Raw genomic sequence first — 19,241 nt, forward strand, 5'->3', positions numbered from 1 at the left:
GAATGCAAAAGGGGAGATGATAGCAAATGTGTAATATGTTAACTTCTGGTGGAGTAGAGTCAGTCGCCCACTCTGAGAAAGAATCTGATATTTTTATGGACTCAGAAGAAAGAAAATGTACTAACTACTTTTGAAGAAAGTACTACTTATCTTTCCTGGGTCCTTGTGCCTGGAACTATTAATAGCTGATGCAATGACTCAGCTTGGCTCAGGGACTTGGCCCTGAGCCACACAAGAGCTAAAGTGAAAGCATGGCCCAGGACCTTGGCATGAGACCAGAGGCTAAAATAATAATTTACAGAAATTTGGCTCAGAGCCTGAAGCATGTTTGGTAATATAAGGTGCCCTTTGTAACACACTGGAGTCCAATATGTACATGTTCTGAAAAAGAGACTATTTCCTGGAAGCAATCTGGTTACACAAAAGACACAACATTTTAATGCGTGGTCTTGTTTTTTTATCTGAGTAGCTGTGGGCATGTCTTAAGCACACACACAGAAAAGTTGGGCTTTAAAAAAAAAATTATTTGGTTGGGCCATGGGATTGTACAGGATTCTTAAAATTCTCTCTGCAGCCTGATAGTCCAGGCTGTTTCTCTGCCTGTGGAAATTTTCCCAATAATCCACCACAACTATATTGCTTTTCTTTGTCAATATTATTGAAGACCTAGAAAGTTTCTGAGGGTTGAAGGCACATTCTTTGAAGTTTCCTACGTGCAAGGCTTTTTGCCCCGTGAAACAACCAACATCTTTGTAAATATTGTAAAATTGTTCATGCCTTCTTAGCAGTCATATCAGAAAAGCCCACAAGAAACAACTCACAAACATCAGAGAAACATTCTCCCTGGAAACAATCAAAACAAAATTTTCTTACTCCAGGTTTTCTCATCTTCTTGATGTAGAGAATCTTTTAGTCGCATCATCATCAGCTTTTCCAGTTTTTACATCCAACCCTCCATGTTCCTTACTACCCCTATAGGAAATGCTCAATGAATGAGGTGCCAGTAAAGTGCAAGTTTCTTTTTCATTACAGTGCCTTAAATAAATAAAGACTTGGGGAAGTTTTATGATACATCAATACATATATAGAGACTCCCTAATATCTAGCCCTTTTTTGGGGGGTCTTAAATAGGAAGACGTTATGTTATTGCTAAGCCAAAATCTTACTGTTTCTGACAAATAGCCCTACAGTCAACAGAAAGATGCTGGGCCAAAACACATTTCTTCTATAGCATGTCAAAGAGAGAAAAGCAGTCAAAGAGAGAAAGAGTGAAGAAAAGACAAGATCCTAATCTCCAGTAGAAAGAGAGACACAGCCCTTTGAAAAACCTAATTTAAGCCATAGTGATTCCATAGATAAGAAAAAGAAAAAAAGAAAAGTAGAAGAAAAAAGAAAGCAGGACATTTGCCCTTTAGATATCCTAGATCTAAACCTTTCCCAAACCAGGGCTGAGATGACGTCTTTGGGTCTTTGCATTTTCTGGCATTTATTCTTTTTTGGATGACACTGCATTCTTCAGTGCCTGCAGAAGAGAAAGCTTGTGGTATGCCTGATTCACCTAAAGATCTGCAGGGAATTGTCACCTGTACGAGCACCTGACCTGCTTACCTCATCACAGATAACATGCAAAACTGTGTGCAGTGGCTGGACTCAACCAACACTCACTCATGCATCTGCCTCCATTCTGTGCCTGGCACATCCATAGCAAACTGAAACCTAAGCCCATAGTTTGAGTTGAGTGCAGGCTGTAAGATGGGTGTGTAAAATTAGACAAGCAGGCTCAAGGGAAACTTGCACAAAGGTGACATCATCCACAGAGACTGTTGGCTGGTGAAGCGACACCCTAGAGATCTTGTGACAAAGATGACATTCATCACCAGTGGCCGGTGGATTATTCAATTATGCCTATGTAATGGAGCCTCGATAAAAATCAGCAAGACAGTATTCATAGAGCTTTTGGGTAACTGAACACATACAGTGTTCTAGAAATTTGTGTGCTCATAAAAAGAGACACTGATACTTTTAAAGGCCATACAGAGTGTAGGTGTCTTTGTTTTGAAAGAAGTTTCTGCCTTTAATAATGTGTCCAGAATTTTAACTTATTAACAAGAGCACACTCTAAGGTAACCTAAATCTTCACATTACAAACATTAGAACCTGGATATTTCCACAAAAATGATTCCATAATTCACTAATAAGGTGCAACAAGTTTTACTTTAGAGAGATAAAGTTTTCTTTTGTTAACTGGGTAAGAACTAGGCATTTATAAAGGAAAATAAAATCAAGTGTTATCTCACCACAAATTCTAGTCATATGTTCAGTTTAGGAGAATGATCATCAGTGAATTTTGTGCCAGAAATATTTATTCTAAAAGAAAAGTCTTTTAATTTATAATTGTGTGTCTCTGAAGTGCTTGTGCCACTGTAAAGTCAAGGGCACCATCTCATACAGTTCTGTGTCCTTCTGGGAGGGAAGCTAAGGCTGCCTTATAACCCAGTAGAGGTATTGTAGCATACAAAAATAAGAAAAATCAACATTATTACAGGATTCTCTGTCATAAACATCCAATAAAACACAACTCTGGTCTTATATATAGTAGTAGCCATAGATACACATTAGGGCTTCCAAGAAGAATCTAGTACCCAACAGTCTGCTTTTATATTTGAGTTTATGTGAGCATAAAATAACCACATTTGGGCAAACAAGCTGTTTTATTATTTCTTTTAAAACTACAGTGCTTAAAAATGATGTAATAATTTCAATACCTGGCTTGGACATTTCCGGTTTTGTTTCCAAGCCTTAGCTATGGGTGAAACTGTTTTGGGCTGTGAAGATGGATTAGGGCATCTTGCAACTCATGATGCATTTGGTTCAGCTTAGTTCTCGCGTCCTAAGCAGACAGACTGACAATTAAAACTCATCAGTTTTATTTTCAACATACTTTAACATGGATTCTATCCCTTGGGCTGAGCTCCAGATCTTCCTCAGTACCTCACACTCTCTCTCATTGGCCTGTTCCAACTCCAACTTAATATTACAGCGAACAAGGGCCTTAGATTCTTCCAGTACAATTTGATTATATGAGGCAAGCTCCTTAATTTGAATCACAACCTCTTGGGTGAAAGTTCCACTCAAAAATACCTGAGAGACCAGGCCTTTGGCACATGACTCCCGTGCTGTCAGCTTTCGCCCAGCAAATAACATTTCATTGGCAGATGCTTTACCCATCATTTTTTGAAATGTAATAGTTGAACAGCCATCTGGACTCTGTCCAAAGGTCATATAAGGGGTTTGGAACCAAGCCTTTTCATTAGCCCACACGAGATCACAAAGAGGCAGGATGGATGCACCTAGTCCAATGGCAGGGCCATTGACTGATACAACAATAGGCTTTTTAAATTGAATAAAAGTATTCACAAATTACTTGATGGTGTCCACCATTTCAAGGCTTGCTCTGTTTCTGTCATTCCTTAAGTGTGTCACAAAGTACCCAAAATCAAGACTGCAACAAAAGACACTTCCAGCTGTACTGAACAGCACGAGCTTGCTGTCATCCACAGCAGCACTATTCAGAGCTTTAAGCATTTCTTTAATTGCTTCTGTATTCAGTGCATTTTTTTTCTGTCGATCTAGTTGATAGCACTATCTGGGTGAATCCATCCTCTTTCTTCACTACAATGTCTCTGTATGTGCTGGCACTTTCTGTTAACCTTACGGTAAAGTACGTCTTCTTGATAAAAGGCTGGTCTCTGCTGTCATCAGTAATATTTCTTTGCGCACCTTTCACCTTTGAAACTGAGGTATGCACCTCTGTTGTTCCATTGGCTGCTAATGAGTCTATTAATACCACTATACCTTTTTGGATGACTGAAACTGTGGCCATGGAAGCAGTAACTGAGCCAGACATCTGTGACATTGGTGGGTGTATCTGAGTCTTGTTCTCTGTTCCAGTTTGTTCTGCACCAGGACGTGATAAATTGTCCTGGAGGAATTTCCCTTCTGTCACCTTGAAGACCACCGTGTCCTACTGATCTGCTGCAACAGGGTCCAGTTTCCCATGTTTCTGAAAGCCACTCACAGTTTTCTTGTTGTTAAAGGGGCTGTCAGGTGCAAGGATCTTGATAGTTGAATTTATTATCTCCATATTCTGTGTGTTGGAGAGAATTGAAGCTGCCTTCCTCCTAACGATCTTGCTGGCAGCAAATAACTTGCTATTTTTGGATCTGTGGTGTCTATCAGTCACTAGCGTTTTAGGAGAGTTCTTAGAATAGCTCGCTTTTGTAGATCTGGAAGTTCTTCTTCTGGCATTGTTTGAAAAAATTCTACTGGTTCTAGTCCATGTCAGTTTCTTCCGTTTTTCAGTCTGTCGTCTATTAAAATCATGTATACATTTTTCACAGTCCGTGAGGTGCTGCTCTGGTTCCCAAGTGTCATCCTGTTTGTCGTAAGCTTTCCACTGAATCAAACACTCTGTATTCCCATTTTTATCTTGTCTTTTGTCAACAATACTTTCAACCTCAAACTCCTGGGAAGCCATGAGGAAAGAGACAGGATTGGAGCAGTTGCTGTGCCAACATTGTTTCAGTTGTGTCTCTACATAGCCACTCCTTTCTGCCTCCAGTTCTTCACCAGCTTCTGCGTATGGATGAACCTCTTCTATTTCATCACCACTGGTGTATTGAAAATTGTGTGAAATAGCAGCTATGCTATGGTGCATGAGAGCTTGCTCAGTAGCCTCAGGTGAGAGTAGCTAAATCCACAGCCACAACCTTCTGGTGTAGAACAGAAAGCTTTCTTCCTTCCTGTTACTCCTTTGTGTTTGTTTGTTTAATTGTGGTTGCTATGACGATTGTATGGAACATTCTAATGTTCTAACATTTTTAATGTTACACTAGCGTTCCTTCAGTAACATACAAAACCTTTACTCCTGTATAATTTACCTCCACTATTTCACTTACTGAGTCCTCAAAATTATACCTTTATTCATTTTATGTCAAAAACACAAATTAGAAGTGCTTTTTTAAATTAAATATATTTGTGTTTTAAGGTACGTGGAGAACAACTTGTGGAGGTGCATGTTGTTAATTTTTTTTTTTTCTTTTTGATATGGAGTCTCACCCTGTCACCCAGGCTGGAGCTCAGTGGTGCTATCTTGGCTCATTGAAAGCTCCATCTCCCGGATTCATGCCATTCTCCTGTGTCAGCCTCCCAAGTAGCTGAGACTACAGGCGCCTGCCACCTTGCCTGTCGAATTTTTTGTACTTTTAGGAGAGACTGGGTTTCACCGTGTTAGCCAGGATTGTCTCGATCTCCTGACCTCGTGATCCACACACCTCAACCTCCCAAAGTGCTGGGATTACAGGCGTGAGCCACCGTGCCCGGCCAAATGTTGCATCTTATATATTTGTACATATATTTATCTTTACCTTAACCTTTGTTTGTTCATACTGCTTTTGAGTGTCTGTCCATTCTACCCTGAAGTACTCCATGAGACATTTCTTAAAGGGTAGTCTACTTGAAAAGGGTGCCAGCTTTTATGTGGGAATGTCATAATGTGTCCCTCACGTTTGATGGACAATTTGGTGGATCATAAGGTTTAGGTTTGACAGTTTTTTCTGACATCACTTGGAACATATTAGTCTACTGCTTTCTATCGTCTTAGTTTTCAGATAAGTAATCTACTGCTTTTCAGTGGTTGTTAAGATAAGCAATCCACTGTCTATTTTTAGGGTCCCTTTTACATGACTAGCTACTTCCCCTACTTCCTTTGAAAATCCTCAAGATTCTCTTTGTGTTTGTTTTAGACAGTTTAATTATCAGGTAACTTTGCGTTTGTTTCTTTGAGTTTTTGTTACTTGGAGTCTGTTGAGCTTCTTGGGTGCTTACTTATTGTCTTAAATTGTTGCATTCTTTATGACTATTTTGCTAAATAGTCTCCATGATCTTTTGTCTCTTCCTCCGATCTTTCAAAATGCATATGTGTGGCTGCTTGATGGTGTCCCTCAGGTTTCTAGGCTGTATCAATTTACCTTGCCCCTTTTCAGACTCTGTTCATGACCACTATATGGGTGAATGCCCCCAAGGGTATGTATCACAGTGTGGGGACAGTTTGTCAGTTGGTCTCGCAAGGCTGATGCATCCCATAGCTCAATTCCCAGACTTCAATCATTGTGGTCTCATTAGTGCACTACAATCTAGAAATCTCTAAATGTGAGGTATCACACAGAGTTCTTTGTCTCATGGCCAAGAAAATTAAGGAGGGTGGATGCAAAAAGGTTGAATCAAAACTTTTACAAGTGAAAGTAAAAAACTCTTCACAATGGGGGTGGAATGTGAGTGGTTTACCTATTATGAGACTGTGCTTTACAGTTTCTAAAGGCAGAGAAGTAAAGGAATGTGCTTAGTGTTTTTGGAGTAAGCATTATTCGGCTTGGCCCTGAAACTTGGTCTTGGATTCACCTGGAGCTGAAGTGATGATTTGTAGAAGCTACAAGTCTCAGCCTTGGAACTTTGCCCTGGACCAAGAAAGGAGCTGAAGTGACAGCTTGGCCCGAGACCTTGGGCTGGGACCAATCAAAGGATGAAGCAATGTCTCATGGTCACAATAATTAAGGAGGCTGGACGATGCAAAGTTCAAGTAGGAGCTAAAGTAACACAACAGCCATCTGGACTCTGTCCAGATGTCATATAAGGGATTTGAAACCAAGCCTTTTCATTAGCTCAGAAGAAATCACAAAGAGGCAGTGTGGATGCACCTATTCCAAAGGATGGGCTGCTGACTGATATAAAAATAGGCTTTTAAAATTGATTGAAATTATTCACAGTGTTCTTGATGGTGTTCACCACTTCAAGGCTTGTTCTGTTTCTGTCCTTCCTTAAATACTTCAGAAAGTACTCAAAATCGAGACCACAGCAAAGGACACTTCCACCTGCACTGAACAGCACAAGCTTGCTCCCACCCACAGCAGCCCTATTCTGAGCATTAACCATTTCTTTAATTACTTCTATATTCAGTGCATTTTTGTATGTTGATCTAGTTTATAGCAACATCTGGGTGAATCCATCCTCTTTCTTCACTACAATATATCTGTATGTGCTGGCATTTTCTGTTAGCCCTCTGGTGAAGTACATCTTCTTGATAAAAGGCTGGTCTCTGCCATTGTCAGTAACATTTCTTTGTCCACCTTTCACTCTTGCAACTAATATAAGCATGTCTGTTTCTCCATTGGCTGCTAATAGCCCCATTAATAACACTGTAGCTTTTTTGGTAGCTGAGTCTGCAGCCATGGAAGCAGTAACTGAGCCAGACTTCTGAGAAAACAGTGGGTGAATCTGGGTCTTGTTCTCTATTCCACACTGTCCTGCCCTGGGATCTGATAAAGCCCTGATGAGATTCCCTTCCTCCTCCTTGAAGACCACTGTATCCTGCTGATCTGCTGCAATAGGGTCCAGATTCTTGAGTTCCTGAATGCCACTCACTGTGTTCTTTTGTGACTAGGGCTGTGAGGGGCAAGTGTCTTTCTTGATAGTTGAATATAGTAGCTCCATATTCTTTGCGTCAGACAGACGTGACCCTGGATTACTGCTAACATTCTGGCTGGCAGCACATAACTGGCTGCTTTTGAATTTGTGGTGTTGGCCAGACGCTAGAGTTTTAGGAGCATTCTTAGAAAAGTTGGGCTTGGTAGATATAGAAGTTCATCTTCTGGTATTGTTTGAAAAAGTTCTAGTTGTTCTGGTCCATGCCACTTTTTTATTTTTTCTGTTTTTTAGTCTGTCATCTGTTAAAGTCATATATACATTTTTCCCCAGTGCTGCTCTGGTTCCCAAGTGTCATACTGTTTCTTCCTAACCTTTCCAACACCAAATTTTATTTATTTTTCTTTTTTTAGACAAAGTCTTGAGCTATCACTCAGGCAGGGGTACAGTGGCACAGTTGCACAATCTTGGCTCACTGCAACCTCCGCGTCCTGGGTTCATGTGATTCTCCCGCCTCAGCCTCCAGAGTAGATGAGATTACAGGGGCCTGCCACCACACCTGGCTAACTTTATGATTTTTAGTAGGAACAGGTTTTCATTGTATTAGCCAGGATGGTCTCAATCTCCTGAACTCGTGATCTGCCCGCCCCAGCCTTGCAAAGTGCTGGGATTACAGGGTCACACCTGTAATCCACTTCTTTCTGCCTCCAGTTCTTCACCAGGTTCTGCATATGGATGAGCCTATTCTATTTCATCGCCACTGGTGTAGTGAAAATTGTTTGAAATAGCAGCTATACCATGTGCTTTAGGCTCACCACACTTACACCCTGGTGGGACAGCTTGGGCTTTGTCTCATGGTACATGGTAGCTGGCTTGGTAGCCTCAAGTGAGAGTAACTAAATCCACATCTCCTACTTTCTGGTGTGGTACAGAAAGCTTTACACCTGCCTGTTATTCTTTTTCTTTTTTAATTGTCATTGATACTGTGATTACATTGAATACTCTAAAGTTATTCCACTTTTAAGATTATACTAGCTTACTTTCAATAACACACAAATCCCTTAACGCTGTAGAGCTTCACCCCCATGATTTTCTTATTGAGTTCTCAAAATCATACCTTTATGCATTGTATGTCAAAAACACAAGTTAGTTATAGTATTTTTATTAAGTATATTTTTGTTTTAAATTACATGGGAAAAAAATTGTGGAGGTGTGCGCTCTTATTTTTTATGTTTTATCATATCTTCTACATTTATCTTTACCGTAATATATATTCATTCATACCGCTCTTTATTGTCTGTTCATTTTACTCTGAAGTATCCTATAAGGCATTTTTTAAAAAGATAGTCTACTGGTGAAATGTCCCAGCTTTTATCTGGAAATGTCATGATTTCTCCCTCACTTATAAGGGACAATGTTTTGAACATCAGATTTCTGTTCAAAAGTTTCTTCTTACATCATTTGGAATATGTTAATCTATTGCTTTCTGTCCGCTGAGTTTTCAGGTAAGATTGCTGATTAATTTTGAGGGTTCTTGGAACGTTACTAGCCACTTCTTTTGTTGCTTCCAAGAGTTTCTCTATCTTTCTTTCAAAGGGTTTAATTATCATATAATTTGAGTTTGTTTCTTGGAGTTTCTCTTACTTGGAGTTTGTTGCGTTTGACATTCTTTACCATTATTGTTTCTAAATAGTCTTCCTGATTCTTTTTGTCACCCTTTGAAATTCCAGTATGCATAATATGGCTGCTTGATAGTGTTCCACAGCATTTTAGGCTTTGTTCTCATTACTTTACTTTTTTTTCTATCATTTCCTAACTTAATAATATTAACACCCTTTCTTTGGTTTGCTGATAGTGTGTTCTTCCCCCAGCTCAAGTCTGCTTTTAAATATCTGTAGTGATTTTTTTTTTTTACTTTTATCTCTAGACTCTTTTAGGTTTTAAAATAATTTTACTTTTTTAATTAAATTTGTTCACAACTTTTTGTGCTTCTTTTGTTTCTTCTATTAGCTGACTCTGAAACTTAATTCTGAATATTATGTTTTAGTAAGACCACCATTTGGGCTGTCTAAAAAAACTTTCAGATCATAATTTCTTTTTAATTGTTAAAATGAGCCATATTTCTCGATTTCACTGTACAGTTTATCTCTAGAATTCTTTAGGTTTTAAAATAATTTTACTCTTTAGATTAATAATTTTTGTTCATAATTGTTTGTGCTTCTTTGTTTATTCTATTAGCTTATTAAGTATCTAAATTTTAAATATTACATTTTGGTAAGGCTGCCATTTGGGCTGTCAAAAAAGCTTATTTTTTCGTAGTTTTTTTTGTAGTTGTTCTTAAAATGAGACATACTTCCCTATTTCACTCTGTAGTTTGTGATTTTGCCGGGGGTGAAAAAGAGCATTGAAATTTTAAAGTGCTGTAACTTTGAAAATAAGATTTTCTACTTCTATGGTTTGGTAGCGTTTTGTTTATTCATTACATAGGCTCTTTCCCTCCTGTAAATCAGCTGTAGTGAGCTTATTCTGGGGTCTTTTTTGAGGCACATTGTTTTGGGGCATGTATCGTTAAAACCACATTTCATTTTATATATATATATATTTGTGTGTGTATATATAATTAATATATATGATTTATATATACTATATCAGATATATTATATATCATATATAGTATATCAGATATAGTATATATAATATATTATATATTACATATGATATGTATATATGATATATAATATACAATATATGATATATATCATATATACTATACATAATACATATATTATATATAGTATATATAATATATGTATTATATATCATATGATATATATGATATATAGTATATATTAATTATATAATATAATATAATTATATATGATATTATATATAATATTATGTTACATAATATATAATACTATATATAAGTCTATATTATATATAATGTATAATTTAATATGTTATATATTATATATAATATGTAATATATTATATTATATAATATATATTATTTTATATATGATTAATTATATATGATTAATTTTGAAAGTTTTAGTCTACAAATGTCTTCAGAGAAAAAGAAGAACAATCAGGAAAAAAATATTTTTGCTTTTTAAATCTACTGAAAGTTGGTTGCACAGAGGGACAAAGAGCCTGCATAATGTTTAGGGAATAAAACAATGACTATTCACCTCTGTCGGGACCTCCATAAGCAGAAGCAGCAATCGGCAAGTGAGTCCTCCTGAGATTTGGAGGACAGAGTCCCTTCTGTTTACCATGGCTCTTGTAAGCTGCTCCAGAAATATTTGGAAGGCCGCATCCCACAGAGGTGGTTAATAAAGAATAAGTAGCTGCTGCTGATCTGGGCTAGAAAATTGATGAAATTTAATTTTTATTTACTTTGCAAATCTTTTTTTGGAAGCTGGAAAACTTCATGTAGACTCGGAATTCTATAGTAATTGCATCATACTAATCCTTCCACTGCACCTATTGTATACTTGAACAGACAGATATACGGTGATCCGTTGTACATTGCATAACTTTCCCAGAATTTACTATCATTTTACTTTGGCCTATTTGTCTTTACACCTAAAGCATGCCTCCCATAGAAGTCACAAATGTGACTCCTTCGTTTAAATGTACACTTGCAACAATGTGTGACTTTTTAAGCAAGAGCTCACATTTACAGTTCTTACAAGTAAAATGTTACATACTCTGACGTTGACTTACATGTTTTTCATACACTCTTTCTTCTGCTTGATCCCGAATTTATTTTTTGCTCGTTTAAAAAATTTGGCTAATATTTTAAAACCTTCTGTTGTATTTTTTATATTACAATTAGGTGTATTTGGGATTTCAATTATTATTGAAATCTTAAAATAGCCTACTATGAACAATACTAACTTGTGCGAATAATTTAGTGTTTAATGTCGACAATGTAAAAATACGCTGCTCTTGTAGTTGTCCATCCTTCTCAATTTATATTATTGTTTGTGATTATATCTGTCCACACAGACTGTTCATTAACAGTTAAGTTTGCCAGGGTTGAAATAGTAATAGCATTTTTCTTGTAGAGAAGCTTTAGTCACAATTTCCTTTAGCTCTTCTTTACCCAGACATGTTTGCTTGAATTTCATTTTACCAGTTATATATATCAGGTTTGATAGCATTTTTCTGTTAAACTTCGATATCCCACCACCTTCTGACTTCATGGTTTCAGCTGAACAATCATTTGTTACTTTAATCAAGACCTTCTTGTACTTAGCAAATTGCTATTCCTTATCTGCTTTTACAATTTTCTTTGTATTGGCTCTTGATTGCCTATAATGTTTTCTGATGTGGCTATCATTGACTATATTGTGGTTAAAGATTTTTGTCCTCTTTCATCTTTAGATTGAGATTTTTAAGTTCAGGAAATGTTCAGCCATTTTTGCCTTACAAATTTTTGGCTTCTGTTATTCTTCATTTATCAGATGTCCATATTGCATGTACCAGTACACCTCATGGTGTTCTATTTACTCTTGATTTTTTTTTTTTTTACTTTCTTTTTAAATTTTAATCCTCAGACTGTGTTTTCAGTTTTTATTCCTTCAGATTGAACGAATATTTACCTGCTCAAATGTGCTGTTAAACCCCTTTATTATAGACTTTATTTCGGTAGTTATCCCATTTTTTTAAGGGTTCTTTTGTAATTTGTCTCACTGACGCTCTCATGTGATTCTTTGATCATTTGTCTATCATTTCTCTTTAGACCTACTTAAGACTGCTGTTTTTAGTTCTTTGTCTATAAAATTTGGGACACACTTAATTCCTGCATTTAGTTTACATTGTTTATAACTTTCTGTTTGTTTTTGTGTTTCTGCTTTTCAGAAAACTATATTTGAAATGTCATAATGTGCTAACACTGAAAGTTACCTCTGCATTTGAAATGTCATAATGTGCTAACTCTGAATGTTTTTTGTTATTTCTGAAATGCAATGGGTTAGTTATTAAAAGCTTAGCTTGCATTCCATTGGCACTTTGAATAAGAGCAATATGAAAACTATCACTTTTAAATACAGGGTATGTATTAACATTCTCCTTTAACTCTCAGGGGGATTGTTTATCTCTCTCTCCTAACATTCACTTTCTTCTCACTCTGAAGCTACAGAGAAACTTGAGGGTTAAAGTATATTGTTTTACATTTCTTTTAGAATGTTACTGTTGTAAAAATATGCATGATTTTTCTAAGTGCTTCAGTATGTTAAACTGCTTTTGAATACTCAGATTTTTACAAATACTAATCTAACTTTTGTTCCTGTTTATGCTTAACCTAGTGTAAAAAAACCGTATTTTTGTACACAGCAACTTAAATATTTGTGACAAATTCCTGGAATTTCCAATCAGTAGTGACTTCTGAGTTAGGCAAAGGAGAAATAAATGTTTATTTTATCAAATTTTCATATGTCCTCTAGAAAGACTGGGGAAAAAAAATACAATTTAGCACATAAGGGCTTCTTTCCTTTTTCCAGGAGCAGGAATCAAGTCCTCATTTTGACAGTGTGGACTTCAGTTCTGAAGGTTTCATTTGTGCCTAGGAGGTGATATAACAATCCTTAAAGAAAAAAAAATTTACGATTTTATAATTGTCTTTCTGGATTAAATGTTTACTTGGTTGATATAAACTATTGATTTTCAGGGTCCAGAGTGTCTTTGATGGTTTGAAACTTTTTTTTTTTCTTGGAATGTTTTGAAACTGCCATCCCTGCAGTTTTGCTTTTATTTTTGTCTATGAATCACTGAGTGTTTTCTAATTTCAGAGTTTATGGTTATTTATGAGGTTTATGTTTTGTCTCTTGTTTAAAATACTTAAAGTGAATGTTACACTTCTAATTTTGAATCCCAGAGGTTAGGTTTTTGTTTTAGTGGTTATGTTAGAAAGTTTTTTTTTTAAGTCAAATTATCAATTTTGTAGAAAATGTATGAATTAAGATTCTCTGTTATAAAGCACACTTTGATTTTTGTAAAACAAATATACAGTAAGTGGCTTACAAAGTGACTTTCAAATAAATATCTAAAGACAATAATAAGAAAATAATGTAAGCATGCAGCAAGATCAATAAGTACAATGATTCCTGGTGGAAGCTGGTATGAATTGTTTTTAAAAATCCAGCTACCTGTGGCTGCAGCAGACTGTAGAAGGGGAAAAATTATAGAGGATAAGCTCATAGATGTAACAGACAGTCCACGTGATTGTCTGGGGTTTTTATAGGTCTGCAGATTTTACTTTAGATTTCACTCTAACCCTGGTTCATGACTGAAAGTGGTATTGGTAAGGTTCTTACTAGCATCTATTGCTGAGAGGTTAGAAATGCTGCTAAATATACTAAAATCTTGAGTGTCAGACACCTTTGAGAAGTTAACAGTGTTGAAACATCTGTTGATAAAATTATTTTTAGTGGCTCACAATTGTAACTCTTTGATATTATATTTTGAAGATTTCTTAACTCCAACTTTGGCTTCCATAAAGCAGAGGGATTTGAAAAAGTGTATATAATTTCCATTGATTCAACTTAGGGTAAACATTAATAAAGTAAGGTCAGTTCAGTTAATCAATGATTAGAAATTAAACAATATATTTTCTATTTCTCTGTTTTTCCTTCCAATTACTTTTTCAACATTTTTGTAATACATGAATGTCAAAAAATAACACCTTTGTCAGCCTCTGTTTTGGAGGTACCAAGGGAGAAAAGTCAATGAATGGCATTTGGGATAGAGCTGATCCTTAGTACATTTGAAAGGCATCAATAATACATGTGCATACAGGTGCATTGGCACACTATATTATGGATACACATTGTGCTTCAGAAAACACAATGTGTATGCATAATATAGTCATGAATGATCCCAGTCATAATATAGTCAAGAATGATCCTAGGATATTACAATAAGTGAGCCAAATGAAAGCGAATTTTCAAGGATTATAGCTGGGGTTAGAGGATTTTCAATTTCGCTAAAGTTAGTTAGTAGAACCAATGCTCAATTATCACCCACATTTAAAAAATAATTTGATAGAAGTTTGCATAGTGGGCATCTTTGATCAGAATTATTTGTTCTCTGCCTCGTTCGAACATAATAAAATAATGCATTCACAAGCAATGCATATTAGACAGTAAGAGAAAACAAAAATCAACAAATGAGGAAACTGATGTAACAGGAAAAATTTCTAAAAATGTTAAGATAGATCCAAAAGGAGGTGAATTTCTACAATGGAAAATCTTTTTCATTTGAATCAAAAATTTGTTTCAGAACGTGAGCAACTAGCAGCAAACTGGTAATTATCCACATTTACACTGCTTCCTTAGTTCCCACTTAGCACCTGAGCTGTAGGCTCTGTTGTTGATGCTAGGGCCTTCTCCACTTGGCAGAACTCCTACCCATATAGGGCTTGCTTTTCCTACAAGATTAATAAAATGTCATTGAATACCTAAAAGGAAAAGGCAAGATTAACTTTTTTTTGCTTAATATACTAAAGGAGAGCTCTGCTGTTAAGACACATTCTTGGAAAAATGCAGAGAGTGTGAAATTGAGGCATTGGAGACAGTAAGTGGTGTACAGAAGCTGGCACTATTTGTAGAAGCAAAGTTCTTCAGGTAAAGCTTGTAGTGAAAGAGAAATATTTATTGAAACCTGTGACTGACCTGATTTTTCAAAGTGCTTGCAGTATTTTATTATTATTACTGTTACTATTACTATTACTACCTGTAACAGTTTTTTCACTGAGGGAGCTAGGCTTTATAGATTACTTAAATTTAAACATGATGTTCATGGGTACATTTTACAATGATTACAGAACCAGTATTTACTAAAAATTTCTGAAAGTTTAAATTGTCATTTTCTAAGAAGACATAATACACATTTGTTTTTAAAGAAATGAAGTGTATTTACTAATTGGTAGCCATTTGTTAAATAATTCCTCTGATATATGTTCTAGAGGCTTGGAATTAAGTAAGTAGAAAAATAAGTACTTTAAAATTTCTTTTTTTTTTTTTTTTTTTTTTTTTACATAGATGTGTATGGACCACTGAAGCACATATACACGTGTATATATGACAGGATTTTTTTGTATGGAATTAGTTTACAATGTCACCATTGAACAAGCTGACTTATTAAAAGAAGCTTTACAGTTTTAGTATTTATTAAAAGAATGCTTTTTGATTGTATCCTAGGGATAGGGATCAGCTCAAGACCTGAAGGAAGAAGATGGGTGACTTCTCGATTTCCAACTGAGGTACCGGGTTCATCTCACTGGGGAGTGTCATCAAGTGGGTGCAGGACAGTGGATGCAGTGTACCGAGTATGACTCAAAGCAAGGTGAGACATCACCTCACCCAGGAAGCAAAAGGGGTCAGGGAATTCCCTTTCCTAGTCGAAGAAAAGTGTGACAGATGGCACCTGAAAGATCAAGTCACTCCCACCCTAACACTGCACTTTTCCAACGGTCTTAGCAAATGGCACACCAGAATATTATAGCCTGTGAATTGGTTGCAGGGTCCTATGCCCACAGAGCCTCACTCATTGCTAGCATGGCAGCCTGAGATCAAACTGCAAGGTGGAAGTGAGGCTGAGGGAGGGGCGCCCACCATTGCTGAGGCTTGAGCAGGTAAAGGAAGGGGCTGGGAAGGTCAAACTGCGTGGAGCCCCCCGCAGCTCAAGGAAGCCTGCCTGCTTCTGTAGATTCCACCTGTGAGGGCAGGGTATAGCCAAACAAAAGGCAGCAGAAACCTCTACAGACTTAAATGTCCCTGTCTGACAGCATGGAGGAGAGTAGTGTTTCTCCCAGCACACAGCTGGATATCTGAGATCGGACAGTCAGCCTCCCCAGGTTGGTCCTTGATCCCCAAGTAGCCTAACTGGGAGGCGCCCATCAGTAGGGTCAGAATGACACCTCACATGGCCGGGTAATTCCCTGAGACAAAACTTCCAGAGGAACGATCAGGCAGCAACATTTGCTGTTCACCAATATCTGCTGTTCTGCAGCCTCTGCTGCTGATACCCAGGGAAACAGGGTCTGGAGTGGACCTCCAGCAAACTCCAACAGACCTGCAACTGAGGGTCCTGACTGTTAGAAGGAAAACTAACAAACAGAAAGAATATCCACACCAAAACCCCATCTGTACATCACCATCATCAAAGACCAAAGATAGTTAAAACCACAAAGATGGGGACAAAATAGAGCAGAAAAAATGGAAGCTCTAAAAATCAGAGCACCTCTCCTCCTCCAAAGGAACACAACTCCTCACGAGCAATGGAACAAAGCTGGATGTAGAATGGCTTGGACGAGTTGCAGGAAGAAGGCTTCAGACGATCAAACTACTCTGAGCTAAAGGAGGAAGTTCAAACCCATGACAAAGAAGTTAAAAACCTTGGAAATAATTAGAGGAATGGGTATCCAGAATAACCAACGGAGAGAAGTCCTTAAAGGACGTGATGCAGCTGAAAACCAAAGCACAAGATCTACTTGAGGAAGGCACAAGCCTCAGTAGCTGATTCAATCAACTGGAAGAAAGGGTATTAGTGATGGAAAATCAAACAAATGAAATGAAGTGAGAAGAGAAGTTTAGAGATAAAAGAATAAAAAGAAGTGAACAAAGGCTCCAAGAAATATGAGACGATGTGAAAAGACCAAATCTATGTCTGATTGGTGTACCTGAAAGTCACAGAGAGAATGGAACAAAGATGGAAAACTCTCTGCAGAATATTATCCAGGAGAACTTCCCCAATCTAACAAAGCATTCCAACATTCAAATTCAGGAAACACAGAGAACACCACAAAGATACTCCTCGAGAAGGGCAACTCCAAGACACATAATTTTCAGATTTGCCAAAGTTGAAATGAGGGGAAAACAATGTTAAGGGCAGCCAGAGAGAAAGGTCGGTTTACCCACAAAGGGAAGCCCATCAGGCTAACAGCTGATCTCTCAGCAGAAAGCGTACAAGCCAGAAGAGAGTGGGTGCCAATATTAAACATTCTTAAAGAAAATAATTTTCAACCTAGAATTTTATATCCAGCCAAACTAAGCTTCATAAGTGAAAGAGAAACAAAATCCTTTATGGACAAGCAAACGCTGGGAGATTTTGTCATCATCAGGCCTGCCCTAAAAGAGCTCCTGAAGGAAGTGCTAAACATGGAAAGGAACAACTGGTACCAGCCACTGTCACTACATGCCAAATTTGAAGACCAGCAAGGCTAGGAGGAAACTTCATCAACTAATGAGCAAAATAATCAGCTAACATCATAATGACAAGACCAAATTCACACATAACAATATTAACCTTAATTGTAAATGGGCTGAATGTTCCAATTAAAAGACACAGACTGACAACTTGGATAAAGAGTCAAGACCATCACTGTGCTGTATTCAGGAAACCCATCTCACGTGCAGAGACACACATAGGCTCAAAATAAAGGGATGGAGGAAGAGCTACCAAGCAAATGGAAAACAAAAAAAGACAGGGGTTGCAATCCGAGTCCTGATAAAACAGACTTTAAACCAACAAAGATCAAAAGAGACACGGAAGGCCATTACATAATGGTAAAGCGATCCATTCAACAAGAAGAGCTAACTATCCTAAATATATAGGCACCCAATACAGTAGCACCCAGATTCATAAAGCACGTCCTAAGTGACCTACAAAGATACTTATAATCACACACAATAATGGGAGACTGTAACACCACACTGTCAACATTAGACAGATCAATGAGGCAAAAAGTTCACAAGGATATCCAGGAATTGAACTCAGCTCTGCACCTAGCGGACCTAATAGACATCTACAGAATTCTTCATCCCAAATCAACAGAATATACATTCTTTTCAGCACCACGTATCACACCTATTCCAAAATTTACCACATAGATGGAACAAAAGCATGCCTCAGCACATGTAAAGGAACAGAAATTATAGCAAACTGTCTCTCAGAGCACAGTGCAATCAAACTAGAGCTCAGGATTAGGAAACTCACGCAAAACCGCTACACTACATGGAAACTGAGCAACCTGTTCCTAAATGACTACTGGGTACACAGCAAAATGAAGGAAGAAATAAAGATGTTCTTTGAAACCAACGAGATCACGGACAGAACATACCAGAATATCTGGGACACATTCAAAGCAGTGTGAAGAGCTAAATTTATGGCACTAAATTCCCACAACAGAAAGCAGGAAATACCTAATTCGCATCCTAATATCACAATTAAAAGAACTAGAGAAGCAATACCAAACACATTCAAAAGCTAGCAGAAGGCAAGAAATAACTATGATCAGAGCAGAACTGAAGGAGATAGAGACACTAAAAGCCCTTCAAAAAATCAGTTCATCCAGGAGCTGGTTTTTTTTTGAAATCATCAACAAAACTGGCAGACCACTAGCAAGACTAATACAGAAGAAAATATAGAAGAATCAAATAGATGCAACAAAAAATGTAAAGGGAATACGATCACCAATCCCACAGAAATACAAACTACCATCCGAGAGTACTATAAACACCTCTACGCAAATAAACTTGAAAATCTAGAAGAAATGGATAAATTCCTGAACACATACAACCTCCCAAGTCTAAACCAGGAAGAAGTTGAATCTCTTAATAGACCAATAACAGGCTCTGAAATTGAGGAAATAATTGATAGCTATACAACCAAAAAAATTCCAGGACCAGATGGATTCACAGCTGAATTCTACCAGAGGTACAAGGAAGAGTTGGTATCATTCCTTCTGAAACTAT

The 19,241-nt window shown here is 37.1% G+C and overlaps 1 protein-coding gene and 1 pseudogene across 1 annotated transcript; both read right to left on the minus strand.

The window, feature by feature from the left end:
* Nucleotides 1-2,910: 2,910 nt before the first annotated feature.
* LOC129053448 (testis-specific chromodomain protein Y 1-like) lies at nucleotides 2,911-3,916 on the minus strand (annotated as a pseudogene).
* Nucleotides 3,917-4,024: 108 nt separating this feature from the next.
* LOC129053449 (testis-specific chromodomain protein Y 2-like) lies at nucleotides 4,025-4,815 on the minus strand. The gene has a single exon (XM_054545501.2). The coding sequence runs from the start codon at nucleotides 4,715-4,717 to the stop codon at nucleotides 4,025-4,027; it is 693 nt and encodes a 230-aa protein (XP_054401476.1). The 5' UTR covers nucleotides 4,718-4,815.
* Nucleotides 4,816-19,241: the final 14,426 nt, after the last annotated feature.

This window comes from Pongo abelii, chromosome Y (genome assembly GCF_028885655.2).
Source record: "Pongo abelii isolate AG06213 chromosome Y, NHGRI_mPonAbe1-v2.0_pri, whole genome shotgun sequence".
NCBI lineage: Eukaryota > Metazoa > Chordata > Mammalia > Primates > Hominidae > Pongo > Pongo abelii.

What these genes read in the sequence shown, in the direction of transcription:
- LOC129053449 (XM_054545501.2), bottom strand. Translation starts at nt 4,717, where the DNA reads ATGCACCATAGCATAGCTGCTATTTCACACAATTTTCAATACACCAGT.